At 56.1% G+C, this 22,964-nt stretch overlaps 10 protein-coding genes across 10 annotated transcripts; 4 read left to right on the top strand and 6 right to left on the bottom strand.

The window, feature by feature from the left end:
• Positions 1-845: 845 nt before the first annotated feature.
• Positions 846-1,798, bottom strand: PHYSODRAFT_481470 (hypothetical protein; the record flags this gene model as incomplete). Its single annotated transcript, XM_009522630.1, has 2 exons — positions 846-962; positions 1,043-1,798. The coding sequence occupies 2 exons, from the start codon at positions 1,796-1,798 to the stop codon at positions 846-848; spliced, it is 873 nt and encodes a 290-aa protein (XP_009520925.1).
• Positions 1,799-2,163: 365 nt separating this feature from the next.
• PHYSODRAFT_482112 (hypothetical protein) lies at positions 2,164-4,143 on the bottom strand (the record flags this gene model as incomplete). The annotated part of the gene is made up of 3 exons (XM_009522629.1): positions 2,164-2,913; positions 3,415-3,651; positions 3,796-4,143. The coding sequence occupies 3 exons, from the start codon at positions 4,141-4,143 to the stop codon at positions 2,164-2,166; spliced, it is 1,335 nt and encodes a 444-aa protein (XP_009520924.1).
• Positions 4,144-6,417: 2,274 nt separating this feature from the next.
• PHYSODRAFT_540335 (papain-like cysteine protease C1) lies at positions 6,418-8,134 on the top strand (the record flags this gene model as incomplete). The annotated part of the gene is made up of 1 exon (XM_009522628.1): positions 6,418-8,134. The coding sequence occupies one exon, from the start codon at positions 6,418-6,420 to the stop codon at positions 8,020-8,022; it is 1,605 nt and encodes a 534-aa protein (XP_009520923.1). The 3' UTR covers positions 8,023-8,134.
• An 857-nt stretch (positions 8,135-8,991) lies between these two features.
• PHYSODRAFT_480058 (hypothetical protein) lies at positions 8,992-10,497 on the top strand (the record flags this gene model as incomplete). Its single annotated transcript, XM_009522627.1, has 3 exons — positions 8,992-9,288; positions 9,367-9,480; positions 9,772-10,497. The coding sequence occupies 3 exons, from the start codon at positions 8,992-8,994 to the stop codon at positions 10,495-10,497; spliced, it is 1,137 nt and encodes a 378-aa protein (XP_009520922.1).
• Positions 10,498-11,902: 1,405 nt separating this feature from the next.
• Positions 11,903-13,187, top strand: PHYSODRAFT_485610 (papain-like cysteine protease C1; the record flags this gene model as incomplete). Its single annotated transcript, XM_009522626.1, has 2 exons — positions 11,903-12,291; positions 12,551-13,187. The coding sequence occupies 2 exons, from the start codon at positions 11,903-11,905 to the stop codon at positions 13,185-13,187; spliced, it is 1,026 nt and encodes a 341-aa protein (XP_009520921.1).
• A 765-nt stretch (positions 13,188-13,952) lies between these two features.
• PHYSODRAFT_326622 (hypothetical protein) lies at positions 13,953-14,396 on the bottom strand (the record flags this gene model as incomplete). Its single annotated transcript, XM_009522625.1, has 1 exon — positions 13,953-14,396. One exon carries the CDS (start codon positions 14,394-14,396, stop codon positions 13,953-13,955), a length of 444 nt encoding a protein of 147 aa, XP_009520920.1.
• Positions 14,397-14,678: 282 nt separating this feature from the next.
• PHYSODRAFT_326621 (hypothetical protein) lies at positions 14,679-15,563 on the bottom strand (the record flags this gene model as incomplete). The annotated part of the gene is made up of 1 exon (XM_009522624.1): positions 14,679-15,563. One exon carries the CDS (start codon positions 15,561-15,563, stop codon positions 14,679-14,681), a length of 885 nt encoding a protein of 294 aa, XP_009520919.1.
• A 325-nt stretch (positions 15,564-15,888) lies between these two features.
• PHYSODRAFT_257747 (hypothetical protein) lies at positions 15,889-17,637 on the top strand (the record flags this gene model as incomplete). The annotated part of the gene is made up of 1 exon (XM_009522623.1): positions 15,889-17,637. The coding sequence occupies one exon, from the start codon at positions 15,889-15,891 to the stop codon at positions 17,635-17,637; it is 1,749 nt and encodes a 582-aa protein (XP_009520918.1).
• Positions 17,638-17,913: 276 nt separating this feature from the next.
• PHYSODRAFT_257885 (hypothetical protein) lies at positions 17,914-19,460 on the bottom strand (the record flags this gene model as incomplete). The annotated part of the gene is made up of 2 exons (XM_009522622.1): positions 17,914-18,405; positions 18,459-19,460. 2 exons carry the CDS (start codon positions 19,458-19,460, stop codon positions 17,914-17,916), a joined length of 1,494 nt encoding a protein of 497 aa, XP_009520917.1.
• A 1,859-nt stretch (positions 19,461-21,319) lies between these two features.
• PHYSODRAFT_297225 (hypothetical protein) lies at positions 21,320-22,884 on the bottom strand (the record flags this gene model as incomplete). The annotated part of the gene is made up of 4 exons (XM_009522621.1): positions 21,320-21,894; positions 22,276-22,422; positions 22,457-22,479; positions 22,538-22,884. The coding sequence occupies 4 exons, from the start codon at positions 22,882-22,884 to the stop codon at positions 21,320-21,322; spliced, it is 1,092 nt and encodes a 363-aa protein (XP_009520916.1).
• Between the last annotated feature and the right edge of the window lie 80 nt (positions 22,885-22,964).

Here is a 22,964-nt window from a genome sequence, read left to right as displayed (position 1 = left end):
CTGCAGATGGGGCGGCACTGCGAAGTAGCGCTGTGAAGTAGCAGCGGCGTGCCCGTTGTTGAAGATACTTGTTGCCGTGCACTGAATGCTTTGCTCACGGTGAGCAAGGTGTCACCGACGTCCATGCACCACAGCCAGCGGCGGCGGCGATTGATCGGCCGATCGACACTCGATCACGCCCGTCGAGGCGTCGAGCAGCAGCTTACAGTTTTGCCAGGCGGAACCGCGTCAATGCTGCCGTACCGGATCCCTTCCCGGCCGGAAGGGATCTGGTCCCAAGCAGCGATGATATCTGGGCTGCCGACACCTTAGCTATCTGCGGGCGGACTACTGTAACCCGGTCCATTGTTGATTCAATGCGTGCGTGGCTCACTTACAGTGTATTGCTGCTGCTTAGACGGGTTCCCGGTGGGAGCCGAGTTGTGGTGGCGGACCCCGCGATCGAACGCTGCGTCAAGGTCGCAATGCATTTGCAAGGCAAGCAAGCTCCGCCCTCTCGGCTGGTGGTCCTACCTTGGGCAACCGCAAGTGTAAAACAGAGCACCACTCGTTATCATCGTGCCGTCGCCGTGTGGTTTCGCGGCGCGCACCGAAAAGCTAGGAAGAGCGCAAAAGAGCCTCGCTTCGGCTTCACGGGCTGCAAGAAGATAGAGACAAACCGCACTGGGAGACGGGACTCGCGTACACACTAGGATGACTTCGTTCAAAACGCCACGTGGACGAGCTTCTTTGAGAAAAGGGATTAGCACAAAGCTGCTTCCGAGGAAACCTGCACTCGATCTCGAGTCCCGCGTGGCTGAGACTGGCAACTTGGAAGCGGCCAGGCTACACTTCACGTACTGCACTTACAGCGCCGAGGCGCCCACCACAGGGTTCACGAGCTTGCCGATACGCTCGATCTCGATCTCCACCATGTCTCCGGGAGCAAGGAAGAGCGGAGGGTTGCGAGCGACACCAACACCCTGCAAAGATACGCATAAGCAATATCAACAACAACAGTTAGCCCCCTAACCCACACCATCCAGCACACAATATATCTCACCTCGGGGGTGCCCGTGAGGATGAGCGTGCCCTTGGGCAGCGTGCAGTCCTGCGACAGCTGGCTGATCAGCTTGGCGACCGAGAAGATCATGTCGCCCGTGTTGGACTTCTGCACCTGCTCTCCGTTGAGGTAGGTGGCGATCCCGAGCGTCTGCGGGTCCGGGATGACCTCGGGGGTCATGAGCACGGGGCCCAGCGGGCAGAAGGTGTCGAAGGTCTTGGCGCGGCACCACTGGCCTCCTCCCTTCTTGCCCTGCCAGCGACGCGCCGAGATGTCGTTGGCGCACGTGTATCCGCCGACGTAGCTCAGCGCCTCCTCCTCGGTCACGTCGCGGCAGGCCTCCTTGAGCACCACGGCGAGCTCGCACTCGTAGTCGACCTCGGGCGGGTCCGACGCCACGCGCGGGATCACCACGGGGTCGTGCGGGTTCTGCAGCGCGTTGACGCCCTTGGTGAAGAGCACGGGGAACTTGGGCTCGGGCATGTTGGTCTCCTTGGCGTGCTTGCGGTAGTTGAGGCCGATGCCCAGGATCTGCGACGGCACCACGGGCACCAGCACCTTCTCGATGGTGGCGGTCTCGCCCGTGAAGTGCAGCGAGCCCAGCGGGTCGTCGTCCTCCACCAGGAGCGCCGTGGAGCCGTCGTCCGTGCGCTGGCCGCAGCGGATGGCGCCGTTCTCGTCCACGAAGCGCGTGAGCGCCGTGGCTCTGGCGTCCGGGCGGGACGAGGCGAAGCGGCGAGGAGGCGAGGAGCTCATGGCGAGGGGCGCGAGGCGGCGGGGGCGGATGCGGAGATGCGCGAGACGCTGCAGCGCGGGCATAAGGCGACGGCTATGCAGGGCGCTGCTGATGCTTTGATGCGAGGAAAGGGGTACATGTGCGTATTTTACCTTTCAGAACAAATGTTTATCCGTAACCTCGTCTCACATGAGAAACGTGGCGTTTTGGATTCTAGAATCAATAACCTGCTCAACGTGTTGATTAAGGTATTCTAGCACCGTTGACGTGTGCGTACGCTAAATTGGTGTATGGTACACATATACCAAGTTGAAGTTGCCTTGCTGAAAACGATCCACGCAGACTTTGACGTATATTTTTTTCACGATAAAAAGATGGTCTCCTCTCAGAGTTTGGGGTACGACATGTCGGTGAGCACGGCGCACGTGCCCATGTTCTTGGGGCTGCGGCTGATGCGCACGTAGCCGTCCTCGCCCCAGTCGGTGCCCCACGAGTTCTTGACCTTGATGGTGGTGGCGTCGTAGCCGACGATGAGCACGGCGTGGTCCACCGTCGCGGTGTCACAGGACGTGATCACGCCGCCCATGTACTGCTTCCACGCCACGTTGTTGGACGCGACTGACGCGATCACGGGCTGCGTCTTCACGGCGCTTAGGAGCGCGGCCTCGTCGCCAGCCTTGAGCTGGACGATCTTCGTGATGCCCGACTTGGTGGGGGTGCACGTCTTCGCGCACGCGGCTGCAGTTCCGCCTTCCATCGAGGTGTATGGATAGCTGCTCTCCGTGCAGACTCCGTTGTCGCGAAGGTACTCCATGGCGTACACGGGGGCGCCACCGTTGCAGCCGTAGTCCTTCGTGTCACAGCTCACGAGCTGCTGCTCCGAGTACGTGGGCGCCTTCTTGTCGCCATTGGCGATGCACTGAGCGGCCTCCAAAGCGCCGATACTCACGAACGCCCAGCAGCTGCCACACTGACCTTGCAGACCAGGAGGGTTGACGCAGCCCGACTTGCTCCAGTCGACCGAGTCCGAGTCCGAGTCGCCCGCAGTTGTCGTGTCTGAGGTCTTGAGATCAGTCGTCGTCGACTTCTTCTTAGTAGCAGGAACAGGAGCAGGAGCAGGGGCAGGAGCTGCGGGCTTGGGTGCCTTGGTGGCAGGAGGATCTGTAGCCGGCGGTGCGGTGACCGGGGCCTCAGTGGCAGGCGGGTCTGTCACTGGCGGTGCAGCGGGAGGATCCGTTTCAGGAACTGATGTCGGCACTGGGGTTGTAGGGGTCTGTGCTGCTGGTGTTTCGTCAGTGTTAGGGGCCGTCCACTGATTGTTATTTGACGATCCTGCAGACCACTGGTTATCTGAAGAAGCAGGCGCCGGTATCCACTGAGAGTTCCCGGATCCTGACGGAGGTGTCCACCCAGACAGCGGTGGCGTCCACTGAGAATTGGGCGCCGGAGTCCATTGAGAGTTTCCTGTGTTTGAGCCTCCCCAGTTGTTCCACCAAGTGGTGTTTCCACTCCACCAATTGTTAGTGTTCCACCAAGTGCCGTTGTTTTCCCAGCCATTGTTACCCCACCAGTTCCAGGCCTGGTTGTTGGATCCTGTCGAGACAGTGCCAACCTGAGCACTGTCGCCTGTCGACACATCCCCGAAATTCCATCCCCCGTTCGTATTCGCGTTCGTGTTTCCTGCGTTGCTGCCAGTGTTGCCCTGGTACATCGGTTGGGTCGTCTGAGTGTACGAATCCGTCGTGCTCTGGTAGCCCTTCTCGGCGTCTGCGCTGTAATCGCCTCCATTGAACGCAAACTGACTTTTACCTGAAGTGCGAAGGCGACGCACGGCAGCGATGACAGTCGGGCCCTCCGTCGCTGGCGCGAAAGTCTTCTTCTTGTCATCAGCGTCCTTCTTGTCGTCACCGTCACTCGTGGACTTTTTGATCTCTGATTCACTGTTGTCGTCCTGCTTTTCCGACATCGTTTTCGGCTTCTGGATTTCCGGGGCCTCCGTCTTCTCCGCCTCGTTCACGTGAGTGTTCGACAGGAACTGCTTGAACTCGTCCATCGTCATGAGCGTGAACGGTCCGTCCGTGCCGAATTCCGCCATCGGGTTGGCCTCGCGCGCTTCGGAGATCTGTTCCTGGGTCAGGTAGAACCGCTGCCGCTGGTCTTCCAGCTCGTCGTCCAAACTACGCGACTCCGTGACGGGAATGTACCCGTTCTTCGGTCCCTTGGGGCCCCACACCTCGAGCCACGCGTCCAGCTTGGCCGAAATCTCGTCCTTCTCCTCCAAGTACCGATGGTACTTGGACACGATGGCCGCGTGCATCGGTCGCGCGTCGACGAGCGTGCTGCTATCGGGCAGACCGGCCGCCATGACGGCCACCGCCAACGCCACCGTCGCGGTTGACACTCGAGGCTGCATGCTTCGCCGTTCCTAGGTATTTGCCCTGTATTGCCTGTCTCGATGTCCTGTGATTTCAGCCCAAACAAGTGAGTGCCCACGACGCAGCAAGTTTCAAACTGCCCAAGCCGCGTAGAAGCGACCTGGGAGTTTGGTCTGCGATTGTGAGTTAGCCTAGGATCGGCCCACGGATAGAGTCGGGATATGCGACTTGCACCTGCTGCCTGTCCTGGCAATGGCTTGGGACATCGCACCGTACGATGCCGACTTCGAAGCGATGCGATCGCCAAGGTGGAGTCTACACCTGCAACTCGAAGTTGGCACATCAACGGCGGCTACTGTAGCGATTAAAGCGCATCGAGTGGTGTTCGAACAGCCAACGGACACAGTGTCTTCCGGCAGACCAGGGTCTGCTGCAATCCCCATCGTGGTTCCGCAGCAAACATCTGTAAAGTCGAAAGACTGGCATATGCGAATTTCACGAGCAGTTGGTGCAGCAACAGTATCCTAATAACAGAGAAGATGTAGCACTGCGAAATCGATAACCAGAGAGATTATAGGATCTGCGAGAGCTGATAAAATGTCCTGACACTACGGTCGCGATGCTTTTGGAACTTTAGCGTCAAGGCGAGTGCGGTGAGAGCAATGGTGTACTGTAGCCCAGTCTACAGGACTCAACACCTTGGTGCAAGCATGCTACGTTGATCCAATTGCGGCCGGTTCGAGTCGAACGTTGCATCTGCTGGGTGCCGAGTCTTCCTCTTTTCGGCGAAGTTGTCTCGTGTGGGTGAACCGTGCACGACATCCGCTCCAAGCCTTGGAACGTTCCTTACGGACGGCAGCACCGCGATATCCCGTTTTGCAGTGTAGGAGCCACACGTGATCGTGTTTCGGTTCTTACGTCTCTCATGAACATGGTTGCTTCGTGTCGGTTTGTACATGCATAACGCTTTCAAGGTTACGTTGAAGAGGTTGAATCTCTCAGTGCACGTCACGTTGGTACCAATATGCCACGCTCACGCCGCACTATCCAAGTGTATACGCACAGCGCTCGACCTGCGTCTTCGAGCGCAAGCAAAACCTAACAAATGATGGCGCTTGGGGGCAAGGTAAACGTACTGGCCTCCGTTCATGACAACATGGACTCGCTCGTGCCCAATGCTCCCGAGATCGGGAGATACATGTAGTCTCACTACAGATCTAAAAGCCAGGACGAAGGCGTTCGCGTGGCAGTGATCAATCGACATCTCGGCGGCCGCTTGGATTGCGCTTTCGCTCAAGCAGCAAGTTCCGCGCTATCCAAGCCGGGAACGTGTATAAGGCAGCAGTGACATTCCAGTTTGTCACCGCCTGCGGCGCACGACTTGTCTGGTTGTCCGCATTGGAGACCGATCACCTACGGCTTCAACCTTCTTTCGTGTGGATCGAGAACGAAATGATCCGTGGCATGTGATGTGGTCTTGCAGACCGAACGCCTTTCGTCTCCAGACTCGAGATCTGCACGAGGATGTTGTTCCTTTCGTTCCGAGACGACGGCGCCGATTTCGGTGCCGGGCCTTCCGTGTAACAACGATGCCTTCCCTAGAGAGCAGCGCGACCAGCCCAACCTGCGGAGTGGGCTGCAGCGCTCAACTGCGCCGGGCGGATACAGCTGATCGGCTGAATCTGATCTAGCGGGCATTTGGCTGTCCGGGCGCACGCTTCCAACGGTCCAGGTGCTGGCCAGTGGCTGCGAGAGCGAAGCCACTTTGCTAGTCGATCTCATCGCCACAACAGCGACGGCAACGCGTCGCCATGACACGTTGGCGCCAGCTGGGCGTGCAGAATCGCCTGCAGCCGGCACCGCGGAACCATGAGGCGGGTGCGAAGTGACCAGATGAGCAAGACGTATCCGCTTCTACCTCGCCACACTCGCCTCAATGGACTGACGTACCGTCACCCAAGGTGTCCGTGATGCCTCCAAATGGTCTGCTGTGCCAGGGCTATCGGGTGTCCTACGTATTTGCCCCTTTAGAGCAACGGCGCATGCCTGGCGCTCCTCTGCATCCTCCGCGCGTGGGCGACCGTCTTCAAGACTCACTCTTTGATTTGTTTGCTCGGCGCGAGGCGAGTCGAACGTAGCGCACCGAAGTTATCCGTAGAAAAGCAATGCAGTCTCGAGACCGATCCACTAGTGCGCGCGCCCTCCGCTACATCGGCGTCGCGGTGATCGCAGCGGCCGCCGTGTCCGGAGTGAGCGGACGTCAAATGCATGCCGGGATCGACTACCACCGCTACCTGGCCGAGCGGGACGTGACCAAGCAGGAGCTGGCCGACTGGAAGTCCAACTTCGGCGACATGGCCAAGCAGAACGGGTGGATACCGCCGTCCAGCAGCAACTCGGAGGAGCGCAGCATGGACGACGAGGAGGAGGACCACCTGCAGCGGTTCTTCATGACCAAGCAGAACATCTCCGCCATCCAGGCGCTCAACCCGAACGCCAACTTCTCCACCAACACACCCTTCACGCTCCTCACGAACGACGAGTTCGCCGCCTACGTGGGCAAGGCCTACCGGGCGTACAACGGATCGGCCGTGGGAAGCAGCAGTTCCGCTAGTCGCCGGCTGCGCAGCTGGCACAGAAGCAGCAGCACCAAAACCACATACAGCAGGGGCACCACGCCGAGCATCAAGACGGTGACCACCTCGGCCAGCAGCGGCAGCCCCACGTCGGTCTTGGGAGGAACGTCAAACAGCGACACGAGTTACAGCGTCAAGAGTGTCACGACGACGGGAGCCGACGGTAAGAGCACCACCACTACAACTACGACAACCTCTTCGGGGCCCGGAACGGAATCAACGACTGTCACTACCTCGTCGGGATCGGCGGCCAATGCAGCGTCGAACTTTGGTTTCAGTTCGGGCTTTTCGTCGCTCTGGCAGCAGTGGGGCAACGGCTTCAACTTTGGTGGAATGGGCCGGAACGACTTCCAACCGGAGACCGTCAAGCCTGCCGGTTCTGATTCGAGCTCGACAACGCCGACACCGACACCGACAACGCCGACACCGACACCGACAACGCCGACACCGACCACTCCAATCACTGCTGCCCCAGCAGCGGCAGCTCCGACAACCACGCCGACTCCGACAACGGCAGCTCCCAGCGCAACCTCATCGGCCAAGTCTTCCGCATCCACGGCGACGGTGACGGCCACCGATACGTCCACCACGTCAAGCTCGAACGAGGTGGACTGGACGGACTCGAGCTGCATGTCCCCCATCCAGAGCCAAGGCTCTTGCGGTGACTGCTGGGCGTTCTCCACCGCCGCGGCCATCGAGTCGGGCCAATGCATCAACGGGGGCCAGAAGTCGCTGACCAAGTACTCGGAGCAGCAGCTCACGAGTTGCGATACCCAGAACTACGGGTGCAATGGTGGCGCCCCCATCTACGCCATGGAGTACGTCCAGCAGAACGGCCTCTGCACGGAGGACAGCTACCCGTACACGTCGTCGGACGGCACGGCGGCGTCGTGCTCTACTGGCTGCTCGGCAGTCGACACGGGCATCACCGGCTACCAGACAGTGGACGACGCGTCGGGACTTGCCACTGCCGTCGCCCAGCAGCCGGTGATCGTCGCCGTGGCGTCGGGCAACAACGCTTGGAAGCAGTACACGGGTGGAGTGATCTCGTCGTGCGATACCACCGAGCTCGACCACGCCGTCGTGGTGGTGGGCTACACGGACAGCGAGTGGAAGATCCGCAACTCGTGGGGCGAGTCCTGGGGCGAGGAGGGTTACATTCGACTAGAGCGAACGAGTGACAGCACCGGCACCTGTGGCATGTACGGCGACATGTCGTACCCCACCTTCTAGGATATCTATGTTGTATGTCTCGATGAGTGTGTAGTGTAGTGTAGTGTAGTGTAGTGCAGCGTAGTGAAAGAATGCTGTTAGTAAACTGCGTCAATAACAAGTAAACGAAAGCAGCAAGGCTTTGTCTTCAATGTGCGGTGCTATAGAGGAGAGACTTCAACTTTCGGTCGTTGACCAGACCACAGCTAAGCAGATGTCCCCGGGGCAATGATATCTCCACAAGGTCCGCCACTTGGCGAGCACGTGAGCAAGTCCGCGCCTCTGCATCCTCTACCACTTGTGAACATGCTGGCCCCAGCGAGCACAGCTGAGTGGGTAGTTACCGTTCCAGACATGACCCAAGCCGTGAAATGTTGGCTGGACGGTCAGGCCAGCAGTGCCGCGCACGCTTCTAGCAAACCGCGTGGCTAGTGATTCAACGCGTGACGACGCAATACTAGAGGAAAGACGTATCTTATCAGCGTGAACTAACCGACCGGATGCAGCTCGATAGTCGTCCAACGGACATGACTCTGGCCGAGTTGAGCTGGACTTGATGCAAGTGCAGCGCGAAAACGAATGAGCACAGTCAGGTCGTTTCAACAGCGAGTTCTTTCGCGAGGCAGTGGCTGCGAGGGCGGCACCTGGTCCGGTAGAAATCTCGCACTGCTCAAAGTCTCCGAACAGATTTTCAGATTTTTTGCTGCTCGAACGAGGCGCCCAACAGCTCCAAATGGATCGGCTCTTCGTCGACAGATGGCCCGGATGAACATGGCGATCAGATGGATCTTCCTGCCTCCGGTCCGCGCGTGGCTTCGGTCTCGGTGGATGCGGACCAGCCTCCAGTTGGCGTTGTGACCGAGCCTCATTTTTTTATTTCTCCTGTAAGCGGCACGCTTCGACTTCAATTGGAATATGGTGAAGTCGACTGCATGGATCGCGACGTGTTGGCTCGCAGCTTCAACGCTAAGCGTCGTTGAAGCGAGGCAGATGCACGCCAACATCAACTACGAACGGTATCTCGCCGAACGGGACGAAGCTGACGACGACCTTAAGTCTTGGAAGCAGCAGTTCTTCGCCACGTCCACCAAGAACAACTGGATGCCCGACTTTTCGGAGGAACGCAGCTTGGACGACATTGACGAAGACCTGCGCCAGCGCATCTTCATGAGCAAGCAGGACGTTCTCGAGGCACAGGCTTCCAACCCGAACGCCAACTTCTCCATCATGACGCCGTTCTCGGCACTCACCAAGGAGGAGTTCGCCTCCAAGGTCCTCAACTCGTACGTTCGAGCCAACCACACCCGGACTCCCCCTCCGCCGCCTCGGGCGACGACAGCCCCGCCTGCCACCACCACCACGAAGCGTTCTCTTCGACAGCAGCAAGAAGCTTACACGTTCACGAGCATGCAGGACATGATCAATGCACTCATGAAGAGTCTGCAGCAGCAAATGGGCGGCACGTGGACGATCGGCACGGTGAAGCCCGCCACCGACAACGTCGCCAAGGACGCCAGCACCTCGACCAACACCCACTGGGTTCAACCTGCCAACAACCAATGGTACAAGCCCGCTACTGTCGCGCCGGCCCCTGCAACCGCAGCACCAATTCCTGTTACTGCCGCCCCGGTGCCTGTCACCCAAGCTCCAACGCCAGCTCCAACGCCACCGCCGACACCTGCACCGACACCGGCACCGACACCACCGACACCGGCACCAACACCGGCGCCGATCCCGGTTACTGCAGCCCCCAAGACTTCTGCCCCCAAGCCGCAGACTCGTGCTCCTGTCGTTGAGCCTGTCGTAAAGAAGCCTTCGACTCCTGTCCGTACGGAGAAGGCTACGCTCAGTACGGCCAACTCGGTTGATTGGTCGGCGTCTCCGTGCATGTCTCCCGTCCAAAGCCAAGGCCAATGCGGTTCCTGCTGGGCGTTCGCCTCTGTGGCTGCCGTCGAGTCCTTGCAGTGCATCAAGGGCAGTCGATCGGGGGTCAACAAGTACTCGGAGCAGCAACTGGTCGGCTGCGATAGGCAGAACATGGGCTGTGGGGGTGGTGCCCCCGTGTACGCGTTCGAGTACATCCAGCAGAACGGCCTCTGTGCGGAGAGTGCGTACCCCTACGTTTCGAGCAACGGTAACTCACCGTCGTGTAGTGCGAGCTGCGCCAAGAGCAAGACCGGCATCACCGGCTACGAGCACCTCAAAGATGGCGACGAAGCCGGCCTCATTGAAGCGCTCAAGTCGCAGCCCGTTGTTACGGCAGTCGCTTCCGGCAACGCAGCCTGGAAACAGTACACGGGCGGCATCATGTCGAGCTGCCAAACAACGGACCTGGACCATGCCGTCCTTATTGTCGGCTACGACGACACGAGTTTCAAGGTCCGGAACTCGTGGGGTGCTGACTGGGGCGAGGCCGGGTATGTTCGGATGGCTCGGAGCTCGTCCGGCACCGGCACCTGCGGCATGCTCACGGATATGTCGCGCCCCAAGATGTAAACTGCTTTGAAGCCTCCTGTGCTTCGTGATTTTTGCCTGGATGTTCGTGCGTCAAAGTATCGGTCAAAAGTACTTGTAAATAATAGAGAGTTTTCGCAGTCACGGTTCCTGATCCTAATCCAGAACCTGATAACTGACGGGGACACGGACCGGGAAGACAATATGCTTGCTTTCGCAGACAATCCGTGTCCAGTCAAGTCAAACTGCGCAGCAATAAATTCTTAGAGTGATAGTATGTCAATCCACCACGATCACACCCCGTCAATTTCATGCATGGTCCATTCGCTAATCTACCTGGTAACTTCGTCGTTCATGCCACCTAAGAAACCCAGAGCCACCCAGACGCGTAAAGGATCGTCGACATCGAGCCCAGCTCCTGGTCCGTCAGGGACATCGGCGGAGGACTCTATGGAGATCGGTCCGTCAGGGACGTCGGCGGAGGATTCTATGGAGATCGCAGGGACGCTGAAGAAGACCCACAAGAAGTTTAACAAGGAAGACGACCTTATTAGAGAGCTTTCGAATAGTCCCCCGCGTATTCCTCATCGTCTCGACTCTTGTGTTTGAGTGCTTGTGGTTCCTTTTGGTGTTTCTTGATGCCATCCAGAACAATAATGCCACGAGTTATTGACCAAGTATTGTGCCGACACCACGGTGATATTCTTTGGGTAAAACTAAACTTCCTTTTCTTCGGGCCTTTGAGTGTACCGACAGCCAGCTGCAGGGTTAGCCGAAACCAAAACAGAATCGTTCAAGCAGTACTTGATTTCTGTCGTGTTAGTCACCACCGCTGAGCGATCTCTAGGCACGTGATCTTGGTGAGATGTCAACTTTCACGGTGATTTTATCTCAACGCAGTAAGGGGAAGGTCGAAAGCATACCAGTTTTACCCACAAGAGATTGGATGCTGAAGTCTCAGCACTCAGCTTGGTGACGACTGTTCCAGTAGCACTCGCTGTTGTGGTGGTTGAAGCGCAGACGCGTGGATGGATACGAGGAGCTACGTGGCAGGGAAATGTCCGATCTTCCAGCTGGGATGTTCAGATCGCGTCACCGACATGGCCTCGAAGCGCTGCGCCTGAACTTGGGTCCGTTCTTGGGTGGAAGCTTGCTTTTCTCTGTTCGCGCGGAACTCGTCAAGTGGCTTCATCAGGCTATCGATCATCTTCGTGATCGCTGCAAGTAGAGCACGCGTACTCTGGTCCGCGTTGACTAGCAAGTCCTTCAACACCCGAGAGCTCATTCTTGAATCCCCCAACAAACCATCAAACCAACACAATTGAAGCTCTCCCACCTTTCCAAGTCATCGCCCGTCCTAGCTGTTGCAATGCGCACTTCAACTCTTTGCCTCGCGATAGCAATCGCTGGTGCGATGGTCGCAACAATCACAGTTGTTGCCCGCCCGATGCACGCTGGCATCGACTACCAGCGGTATCTTGAAGAGAAGGACAGCGCTCAAGCCGACCTCGATGAGTGGAGGACCGCGTTCGGCGACGTAGCCCAGAAGAACGGCTGGATGCCGGTCTCGGAAGACCGCAGTGCTGACGATCAAGAAGAAGACCTCCGTCAACGAATCTTCTTGACCAAGCAGAACATCGCTAGCGTGCAGGCCGCCAACCCGGACGCCAACTTCTCCATCATGTCACCGTTCTCAGCCATGACCAACGACGAGTTCACCACCTACGTCATGAATTCGTACATTCGTGATAACTCGACTTCGAGCAGTGGAGCAGCAACACGCCAACTCCGCAGTGATACCGGCTCGGGATTCGGCAAGCAGCCTCAAGAGCGGAAGTTCCGACGCCACCTCGTGGATGAAAACCATCCAATCTCTTCTTGAGAATCTTGTCAATGGTCTGAGTGCGGGCACCGTCCAACCAGCGAGCGATAGTTCCGCTAATGTGCTCTCGGAGGGTTCGACTGGAGGTCAGACAACGTACCAGTTCTCCAATATCTGGGATTGGCGTCCTCACCAAAAGCCAACACCCACCCCAACGACGAGCGCACGTGCGACTACGTCTTCACCGATAGTGACGGAGAAGGCTACCGTTAGTTCTGGATCGGTGGATTGGTCAACAACGAAGTGCATGGCTCCGATTCAAAGCCAGGGATCTTGTGGCTCTTGCTGGGCCTTCGCTACGGTATCGGTAGTCGAGTCCGCGCAGTGTATTGCGAACGGGAAAACGTCGCTCACCAAGTACTCGGAGCAGCAACTGGTGAGCTGCAACTCGCAGAACTGGGGCTGTGGCGGAGGTGCCCCAGAATACGCGCTTGAGTCCGTGCAACAGAACGGCCTTTGCACTGAAGACAGCTACCCGTACACGTCGGACGTTGGCTACGCGTATTCGTGCAGCTCCAGCTGCAACGCTCATGACACCGGTCTCTCGGGGTACTCACAGTTGTCAGGTGAGGATGAACTGCTCAGTACGATCGACGAGCACCCGGTGGTCGTTGCGGTTGCATCAGGCAACAACGTCTGGAAGCAGTACACGGGCGGCGTAGTGTCTTCCTGTGATTCTTGGGAGCTCGACCACGCTGTGGTTGCGGTGGGTTACGATTCCTCGTCAATCAAGATTCGCAACTCATGGGGCACGTACTGGGGTGAGAACGGCTACATCCGTCTCGCTCGCAGCTCTTCGAGTGAGGGAACGTGCGGCGTGACTTCCGACATGTCGACTCCGCGAATGTGAGTGAGTTGAGGGTGTTTGCGTACGTTAAGTATTCTGTTGCGTATTTGTAGTGACCTAAACTGATGTTGTCTTGACGAGTTGGAAGGGTTTAGCGGTCGTATTGCTCGTTCGGCAGAGTCTTCACGGATTGTACCATCATTGAAGTGCTAATTGTACATGTGCTTCTAGTAGTAGTAAATGGGCTTCACGACGCACCTTTCAGTGTACAGTTGCTGATCAACATCCAAAGTAATGGGGTCGCACTTGATGGCGGGATTCGTCATTACCCAGGGTAATTTACCCTCATCGAGAACGGACACAGGCGACCAATTCTTCCGTCACCGACTAGCGCATTTGATACAGAAACGGCAACACCAGCAGAGGTCGAGAGTAGCCCAAGTGGCTACAATACGTCCCCAAACTCTTCCACGACTTCAGCAACGAAATTTAGTTGAGCTAGCCTTACACCTACGGCAATCGACAAAAGTGGCAACAGTGTTACCAGCAGCAACGCGAACACCGCTCACGTTTGCTACCAATACCTCTATCTGCGTCCTGCTGAAGTGTTTAAAAAGCAGCAAGGACTAAAGAGATTTGATGAAGTTTACCAGCATCTTGTCGGGTTTCGGCTGCTTCGAAGGTTGCGTAAAGTCTTTTGCTGGCGAGGTAAATCTGCTATCCAATGTATTTTGATAAAAAATGACAACTTCATGCAGTACGCAATACGCGGTTCGCATGCGCAAGCTACGATTCTTTCACGGCGCATCTCGTGACCAGATCACGTCACTACCCACTGGCATTCGTCGAGTCGTTTGTCTGGTCCTCTATTAGCTTCACCATAGGAGCCCACGGACATTTCGGGTCTAAAAGCTGATCGCAGATCACCTTCTGAATCGAGGTCTTGACCTCTTCGTACTTGGCAGCAGCGAGCGCTTCCTTCAGTACAGCCAGTGGCCAGTAGTCATCAATGCCGTCGCACAAAATCTGGAGAATGGCATCATGTCCAAGCTGGGCTGCAATCACGAAGGCCTTGTGCTTGAATTCTTGAGGTACACGATCCTTGTTCGCAAGCAGCTTGACCAGTTTTTTCACGTTGCAGGCACGTCCTCGAGACGCAGCATTGGAGAACGCAGTCAGGATCACGTCGGCAGAGATACTTGCGTCGAACAGGGACATCATCAAGTGACTTTCCTTAAGAGTGGCCGCAGCAGCGAAGGCTTCGCCCACCATTTGAGAAGAAATTCGACCATCACCGCGCAACAACGCCACCAGTTTAGACTTTCCGTTCGAGGCTGCGGTCACAAACGCCTTACCAAGCGTCTCAGCCTAGACGCAGTCTTTTGTGTACAGGAGCTCGATGATTCCAACATTCTCCTTGTTCTTCTGGAGAAGCGATCACTAAAGTCCACCACGGCCTTGTCAAAAACCGCTTGGATAGATTCATCCCGGACGTGCCCGTGCTCCAGAAGAACTTCCAAGACGTTACGAGTAGACGCCACCGTGAATGCTTCGTTAATCGCCTTTGCAGACGCTCGCTTCTTCCCCAAGGTACGCTGTTGCTTTCACGTCATCCCACGTGGATTCAACCGCCACTTCAAGGCCTTTATCAAATGCATCGGGTGAAACGCGACCTGTATCCAGCAGAAACTCCAACATATCTGTTTCCATCGAATTCGTCAGAGTTTCTGAAGCTTGCACAAACGCCGCTCCGACCAATTCAGGGCCGTTGTGTCCGGCCTCGTACAGATACTTCAAGGCATAGAGCTGTCCGACGGCCGCCAGAGAAACAAACAGCCTCTCCTTCGTGGACGACTGTACGTAAAGCTGGTATATCCTGTCAGCCAGGAAACGATCTCGTGCCCCCACCGCCGCCACGAATGCTGCTTGGAGCTCCCACGTGAACTCGTCCACACCCAGCAGATACTCCACCACAGCAGCCTGGCCGCCGGAAATGGCGCGTGCCAGTGCATGTGAGCCCCTCAGCACGTTTTTATTGCTCTCCTCTTTTGCATAATGTACCACGAACTTGACTACGTCCAGATGACCACGATCTGCTGCTGCAAGCAGCGCCTGATTCGTGGTGAAACGAAGCTCAACCTTCCTCTGTGCATCCGGCTGAGAGCGGATCTCGGTCAACAGCAGCCTTAATACCTCCAGGTGGCCATTGGCGGCGGCTGTCTCGAATGCTTCCAGTAAGTCCGCCCAGCTACTGTAGTTTTCTGTAAGGTCCCTGGTCGCGTACTCTGCTACCAACACTTCCACGCAATCAACGTGGCCACGGGTAGAAGCCTCCACGATGGCGTCTCCCACGCTGTTGTCGTTAACATCTACCAGTCCACAAAGCCACTTCGCGTCCCCCGCCTTAGCCGCCTCGATGGCAGCTTGGTCGTCAGCCATAAGGGAGATATCGATCTGCTTGAGGATGTGAGGGATCGCTAGGATTTCTGGCGGGAAACACGCATCCTTAAGTCTTGGGTAAGAACGCAGTGGAGATTTATCTTGTAGGTTTTGTGGTGGAGTGGCTCGGGGCCGCTTGATGCGGCTGAAGCTCTTGCTAGAGATCAAACGCTTCTGCACCTTCCGTCGTGTACTAGATTTGGCGGTTTCATCCATGTGCTAAAACTCAGTTTCGTACAGTTTGTGTGTCGCACATAAAAGCTCGATATCCAACAACGCAGATGAAACTTTCCCGCCGTATGAGATGTTGAGGATACGCAACAACATGTCAAAGCGCTCAAACTGCAGCAGCGCTCGGACTCCCTCCGCCCCCAAGCGCCCACGAACCAGCCCGCCCCAAGAGCAGCAAGATGATCAGCCCCCACCGCGTCCCTATCCAAGACTCCAAGCCGCGCGTTTTCCGCCTGAAATTCGCACTCCGCCGCACGTCCTCAAGCAGGTCGACATTTTCCTCATGACCGACGACGAAGCTGTCATGGAGGCGGCCAAGACGGGGGACGTAGCGTGGCTCCGTGGGCTGGTAGAAGATGTCAACGACGAGATCGTGACAGACGCCCTCGTGGAGGCCTCTGGTCACGGCCACGCTGAGTGCGTGGAAGTCTTGATGGACGAGTTCGCACTGGAGGAGGAGCGTTTGCCCTACATTTGCTGGAAACGCGCACTCAATGCAATCGAGGCCGCTGCCACCAATGGCCACCTCGAGGTGGTGAAGGTGCTGTTGTGTAGGGTTTCCCCTGGGTCGGATACATCCAGGAAGGCTGAACTTTACGGCACCGTGCGTCATGCGTTATCTCTCGTAGCAGAGGGCGGTCATCTCGACCTGGTCAAGCTCACGGTGCAGCACGCAAGAAGCAGCAATGACGACAGGCGTGTTTACGGCTCGAGTGCATTGGCGCGCGCCATTTCGGCTGGCGAGAAGGTTGTGGTGGAGTATTTGCTAGGCGTGGCTGAATTGTCGTGGGATCTGGATAATGCGCTCGTGGCGGCAGTGGATGTCGAAGATATTCCTCTGGCCGATAGAATGTACAAGCTCTACGTCAAGACGCACGAGAAAGAAAAATTGTTTACTTCGCTGGCGTGTTGCGGAAAGCTCAAAGCTCTGAAGTATCTGTACCAGACCGGACACCGCGACCCGGATCTGACCTCGGAGACGTTTGTGGAAGCGTCAGAGCGTACATATCGAGGAACGGATGTCTTAGATTTTCTGCTCAGTACGGGGCTGGTTTCATCCGAGGCATTCGATAAGGGCTTTCAACGAGCCGTTGCCTTCTCTTTGGACGACGTGAACGTGATAGCGTATCTCTTGGACAAGAAGCGAGCGACTCCGGTGTCCATCAACAAGGCTTTTGTGGCGGCGAGGACGTGTGCTGTGGTCAACTTTCTGCTGGAACACAAAGATATCCGAGAAGAGTCGATCCGTGCCGCGTTTGAGAGGGCAATGAGGAGCTTAAGCGAGTTTTACCCTAGAGGCAAGGAGGAGTATGTTCAAATCATCAAGCTGCTGTACGCGAAGGACTGCATCCCGGCTAAGATCATCGGCGAGGCGTTTGTGATCGCAGCCACGAAAGGACACTCGGAGCTTGTGACGTTGCTGCGTTGCAATGATCGTATTTCCGCCCGAATGGTGAACGAAGCTTTCGTTGCCGCTACCAAACGTGGGACAAGTGATATCATGATGTCCTTGTATGGAACCAATATATCCCCCGACACGATTCTCATTGCGTTCTCCACTGCCATCACTCACGAACGTATTGGTAACGTGAAAGAACTGGCGAAATTACTTTCAGACGCAAATCGGGTACCCCAAGAGTTCAAGCACAAGGCTTTCGTGATCGCAGGCCAGTATGGATATAATACCGTTCTCCCAACTTTTTGTGAGAGTGACGATGACTTTATGCCACTGGCCATCCTGAAGGAAGCGCTCGCTGTTGCCAAACGTGATGAAGTCAGAAACGTGATTCGGAAAGTAATCTGCGATCAGCTTTTCGACCCGAAATGTCCGTGGTCTCGTTAAGATGGTGGAAACCAGTTAATGTGATGCGTTGTTGCTGCAGCATAATCGTAGCTAACGCAGTTGCACTTCAACAATAAACTGAACTGCACGAGCCTACCCGATACCTGAAGACGCCGGTGTGGGGATAACATATATTGTTGGTCTAAAACTGCATCGTGGGAAATTTGTTGTGTATTCACAAACGCACAATCATAACATGCATCTCGTGGTCTGGAAGTATTCGATTCAATACGCATCAAACGCGAAGTCATTACCTTGCCATGGAATGGTCTGGAATCATATCGTGTAGCTGCCCGATTCCGATGAGCCACTGTATTCCAGGTGAGACCTTCCATTGCCACGACCATTGCTTTGGCACGTTTTGTTTGCCAAAATGAGCTGCATTCTGTACAGCGCTTCGGCGGCGGTCGGGCGATCACGAGGATCCACCGACACACACGCAAGACCCAAGGCCTGGAACTCCCTCGGACTATGCGGCGAAAACGCCACTCGAGCTGTCCCCGAGGCGATGCGGTGCAGCAGAACCGCGTCCGACATGGTCTGCTTCTCACGCGCGTACGGCAGCGAGTGCACGTCCAGCTCAGACAGCATCACGCCGAGCGAGAAAATGTCCGCCTTGTCGTCGTAGCGCTCGCCCATCATCACCTCGGGCGCCATCCACAGCGACGTCCCGACGCCTGCTGTCATGGTGCCGTCCAGCCGCTGCCTCGACACGCCGAAGTCCGTCAGCTTGGCCTCCAGGTCGCGGTTCAGCAGCACGTTGCGCGACTTAAGGTCGCGGTGGATAATGGACGGTGCAGGTACGTGAGCGCGTGGCAGACGTGGATGGCGATGGTGGCTTTCTGGTGGTCCAGACCCACGGGGTGGCCGCTCTGCAGGTACTTGTCCAGCAGACTCCGCAGGTCGCCGCCCTCCATGAACTCGAACACGACGCAGAGGTTGGACAGCGAGTCCCAAGCGATACCGACGAGAGAGACGATGCGCGGGTGGTCCATCGTAGCCGCCATCTTGGCCTCCGCCAGGAAGTTGTTGACGTGCTTGATGTCGGTGCGACTAGCTGGGAGCAGCATCTTGACCGCGACCGACCGACCGTGGAAAACGCCGGCGTACACTTCTCCGTACCCGCCTCGACTGAGGAGATTCCGGACCTGAACTTTGCTGCGCGAGATCCGCTTGGCAGTGATGATGTCGTCGTCCCACAACCCGGTCTGTCCGCGCACCATTCCTTGGGTCGCTGTTAGGCGACTGGAAGGTGCTGTAGTTGGTCGCATGTAGGAGTCGTCTGTGTGTTTTCCTGCGTCATGTCGGCGGCAGATGAAGAAGAGAATAGCTCCGATTACTAGAACGACAACAATGCAGCCGCAGGCGATACCAGCGATGACACCGATGCCGACCCCACCGCTACTTGATCCGCTTGAAGTCGGAGCCGTATCGGTTGTTCCACCGCTTGAGCCTGACCCGGCGATCAAGCTGGAGCCACTGCCCTGGATGCTTCCGCTGGTGCTCGTAGCGTTTGTTGTCGGAGCTGCAGTTGTAGTCGCAGTCGACGACGTGGACCCGCTTGTAGAAGGCGTTGTTGTGGGCGATGGGGGACTGGTAACGCGGTTTGTACTACTTGTGCTAGTAGGTGTAGGTGTTTTAGTTGGGGTTGGCTTGGGCGTGGGCGTGGTCGAGGGTGAAGTTGTGGCTCTGTTGCCCGATGTTGCGGGCGACTTGGTCGTGCTAGCAGGAGTTATTCTACCATTTCCCGTCGTCGAAGAGCTAGAACCATTGCTACTACTGGTAGTGCTGTCAATACCCGTGTCGCTGCTGCCAGTACCCATACCAGTGCTGCTACTTCCAGTGCTGCTGGTCGGAATGCTGCTGCTGCCAGAGTCAGTGGTAGGCGTATCGACGGTTCCCACTGAATCCCCACTTCCGTCGGTGGAACCCAGTCTGCGAGCAACCTCGACGCTGTACCATTTACGCGAGCTTACGCACGAATGGGTCCTGAGAGCTTCCGCGTCGACGATATCCTTGCCTGTCACGGAGTCCTCCGGGCATGAGCCCTTAGAATACCACCGAATCGATGCGGATCCGTCTGCGTTGAGTCTGGCGATATTTGCGCTCGCATGCGGCCGAAGCTCAGTGCCCACGCACTTGTCGGACGCTGGTATTCCGAAGCCAGAAGAGAATCCCGTACAATCAGCGCTGTCGAATTGAAGCACCAGAACGTACGGCGAGTTGCCGAAGTGCTCCCGCACCGAGCCGAAGTACACCTTTGCCCGGCCATAGTTGGCCTAATTTGCAAGCAAAGTTGTCATGAATATTGGAGGTACCAGAGAGTACATTACATTCCCTAAAGTATGACTTTCGTTTCATTCAAAGTTGTCTAATTCCCACCAACGACTGTTGACGTAATACACATTTTCCCTCGCAAACTCAAGACCTTTGGCGTACTCTGATAGAGTGCGAACTTCGCACTGCGAAGTGACGCCAGCACAGAGGCAAGATGGCGAAGGCGAAGGCGTGTGTGCGTGCGTGCAGCTTCTTGAGTGTCCGATCCGCGTCTGCATGCCCTTCATCAAGCGGCAGCTGTACGCGCGCGATCTCTCAAGGAGGGGAACATGGGGGCGCGTTGAGACCACCCCTCACTGAGCAGGGGGTGAGACGTGCTTTGCGGCTACATGTGGTGCATGTACCTCTCGATGGGAATTAGACAACTTTGAATGAAACGAAAGTCATACTTTAGGGAATGTAATGTACTCTCTGGTACCTCCAATGTTCATGACAACTTTGCTTGCAAATTAGGCCAACTATGGCCGGGCAAAGGTGTAGTTGGTCGTACACTCAATCGACACCGGGGCATCGCCGTCTTTCGAGGAAGGAAGGCACTTCGACGACTCTTGTATATCCACGAAGTATGGTGTTCCGCGGCGTGCAGCTTCAGCGTAGTACGATGTGATCGAGTAGGTCGACGTTGCTGACGTCGTTGATAGGCATCCTAATAGAAGCAGCAATAGGCTGGACATTGGGTCCCGAGTAGAGGGTCGAACTGGAAGTGTTCCGACCAGGGCCGCTCTTCCGATGAAGTAATGAAGTACATGTAAAGGCACTCTCCCGCTTTAACGCCTTATGCCGAGTAAACAACCAGGTGAGTGAGCACATGGTATGCTCTTGGCTTACCCCCTTCAATCGAATACCCCAAGCTCAAATGTACAGTGTAGAAAAATATTATCCTGGGAGACCAGCTTGCTGGTTTACCAGCCTCACAAACTTTAATTCGTCACGAATTTATTCCCAGTTACATACACATACAATTCCAAGTCAGCTATCCGGTAGATATATTTGGTGTTGGACTCACCTCAATGCACTAACACAACTGTTCAAAGTGATGCAATACGGAGCAACTCCGTAGATTCTAAACGTTTTATTTTTTTTCAGCGGCATGCATGGTAACCACGTTATTCCCCGTGAGTAGTTGGGTCGCTGATTCTGTTTTCCATGGCCTTCGCAACAATCTTAACGACCCCTTCGAGACTGGGGTCGAAAAGCTGATCACAGACCACACTTTGAATGAAGTTCCTGACGTCATCGTGCTTGGCAACAGTGAGCGCTTCCTGAAGTGTGGCCAATGGCCAGAACCCATTGCCACATTTACATAAAGTGCGGAGAACGGTACCGTGTTCAACCTGAGCTGCAATCACAAAAGCCTTGTGCTTAACTCTTGAGGTACACGATCTCTATCTGAAAGCAGCTTCACCAATTCCTTCACGTTTTTCATACGTCCTCCGGCAGCAGCGTTGGAGAACGCCACGAGAATCGCGTCGGCAGAGATATTTGCGTCATACAAGGACATCATCAAATCGCTCTCCTTCCGTGTGGCAGCGGCAGCGAAAGCTTCGCCTACCATTCCAGCAGAAATACGGCCATCACCACGCAATAACGCCAGCAGCACATACTGCCCTTTTAACGCTGCTGTCATAAACGCCTTGCTGATCATCTCAGCCGGAATGCAGTTCTTCGTGTGCAGCAGCTTGATAATCCGAATGCCCTCCTCCTCTTTGGAGTAATCCCAATGTTCATCCAAGCTCCGTGTTTCTCTCTCAAAAACGGCGCAGATAGATTCATCCAATATGTATTCACGATCAAGCAAAAGCTTGAGAACATCAGTACTTCGCACCTTCACAAATGCGCTGTTAACCGACTTCGAAGATGCTCGCTTCTTGTCCAGGAGAAATGAGACCATGTTCACGGGGTCCCAGAAGGAGAGGACAGCTGCCGTTTCGAAGCCCTAATCAAACGCCTTGTCCGAAACTCGACCAGTACCAAGCAGAAATTCCAATACATCCTTGCCGCTCCACTTCGCACTTTTCACAAACGCCTCCCCGATCAAATCAGCGTCGTTGTGTCCAGTCTCGTACAGATATTTAACAGCATCGAGGTCTCCGTGGCATACCAGAGAAACAAACAACTTTTCCTTCTGGGGTTTCTGCATGTACAGGTCGTACATCTTGTCGGCCAGAGACCTGTCTCCTACCTTCACCGCTGCCACGAACGCTCCTTGCAGGTCCCACGTGAACTCGTTCATCCCCAGTAGATGCTCCACGACAGCTGTCTGACCCCCAGAAATGGCGCGTGCCAACGCAGTAGACCTACGAAATAGCGTATCGTAGTAACGATGCTCCTGCGCTTTTGCTTGTAGCACCACAAACTTGACCACGTCAAGAAACCCACCCTCTGCTGCGTCAAGCAGCGCCCCGTGCAGAGTGCTACACAGTTCAGCCATGCTGTGCGAATCCGACCCTGGGGAGATGTTACACAGAAGAATCTTTAAGACCTCCAGGTGACCATTCGTTGCGGCTGCATTTAGTACGCGTTTCCAGCAAAGTGCGCCGTGGGGTCGGCAATTGCAACGTACTCTTCCATCAGCATTTCCACGCAATCCACGTGACCATGGGTCGAGGCCTCCACGATGGCGTCTGCGATGATGTCGTCGTCAACTTCTTCTGCCAGGTCCTCGAGCCACTCCGCGTCCCCCGTCTTGGACGCCTCCATGACAGCTTCGTCTTTGGTCATGAGGAAGATATCGATCCGCTTGAGGACGTGCGGAATTGCTAGAATTTCAGGCGGGAAATGCGCAGCTTCGAGTCTCGGATAGGGGCAGGGTGGGGGTTGTTCATCTTGCTGGTCTTGTGGCGAGCTGGTTAGGCGGCGCTTGGTGCCGTCGTGAGTCCGACCGCTGCTCGAGTTCGAACGCTTGGGCATTTTTGTTCAAACGTGGCGGGAGACGTCCATCACACTCAGCAGGTGGAGTTCGTCACACGAAATGAACCCGCTACGCGCAG

Source organism: Phytophthora sojae (assembly GCF_000149755.1).
Source record: "Phytophthora sojae unplaced genomic scaffold PHYSOscaffold_2, whole genome shotgun sequence".
Lineage (NCBI taxonomy): Eukaryota > Oomycota > Peronosporomycetes > Peronosporales > Peronosporaceae > Phytophthora > Phytophthora sojae.
Note: the sequence above shows the minus strand (reverse complement) of the source record. Positions and strands in the feature narration are given on the sequence as shown.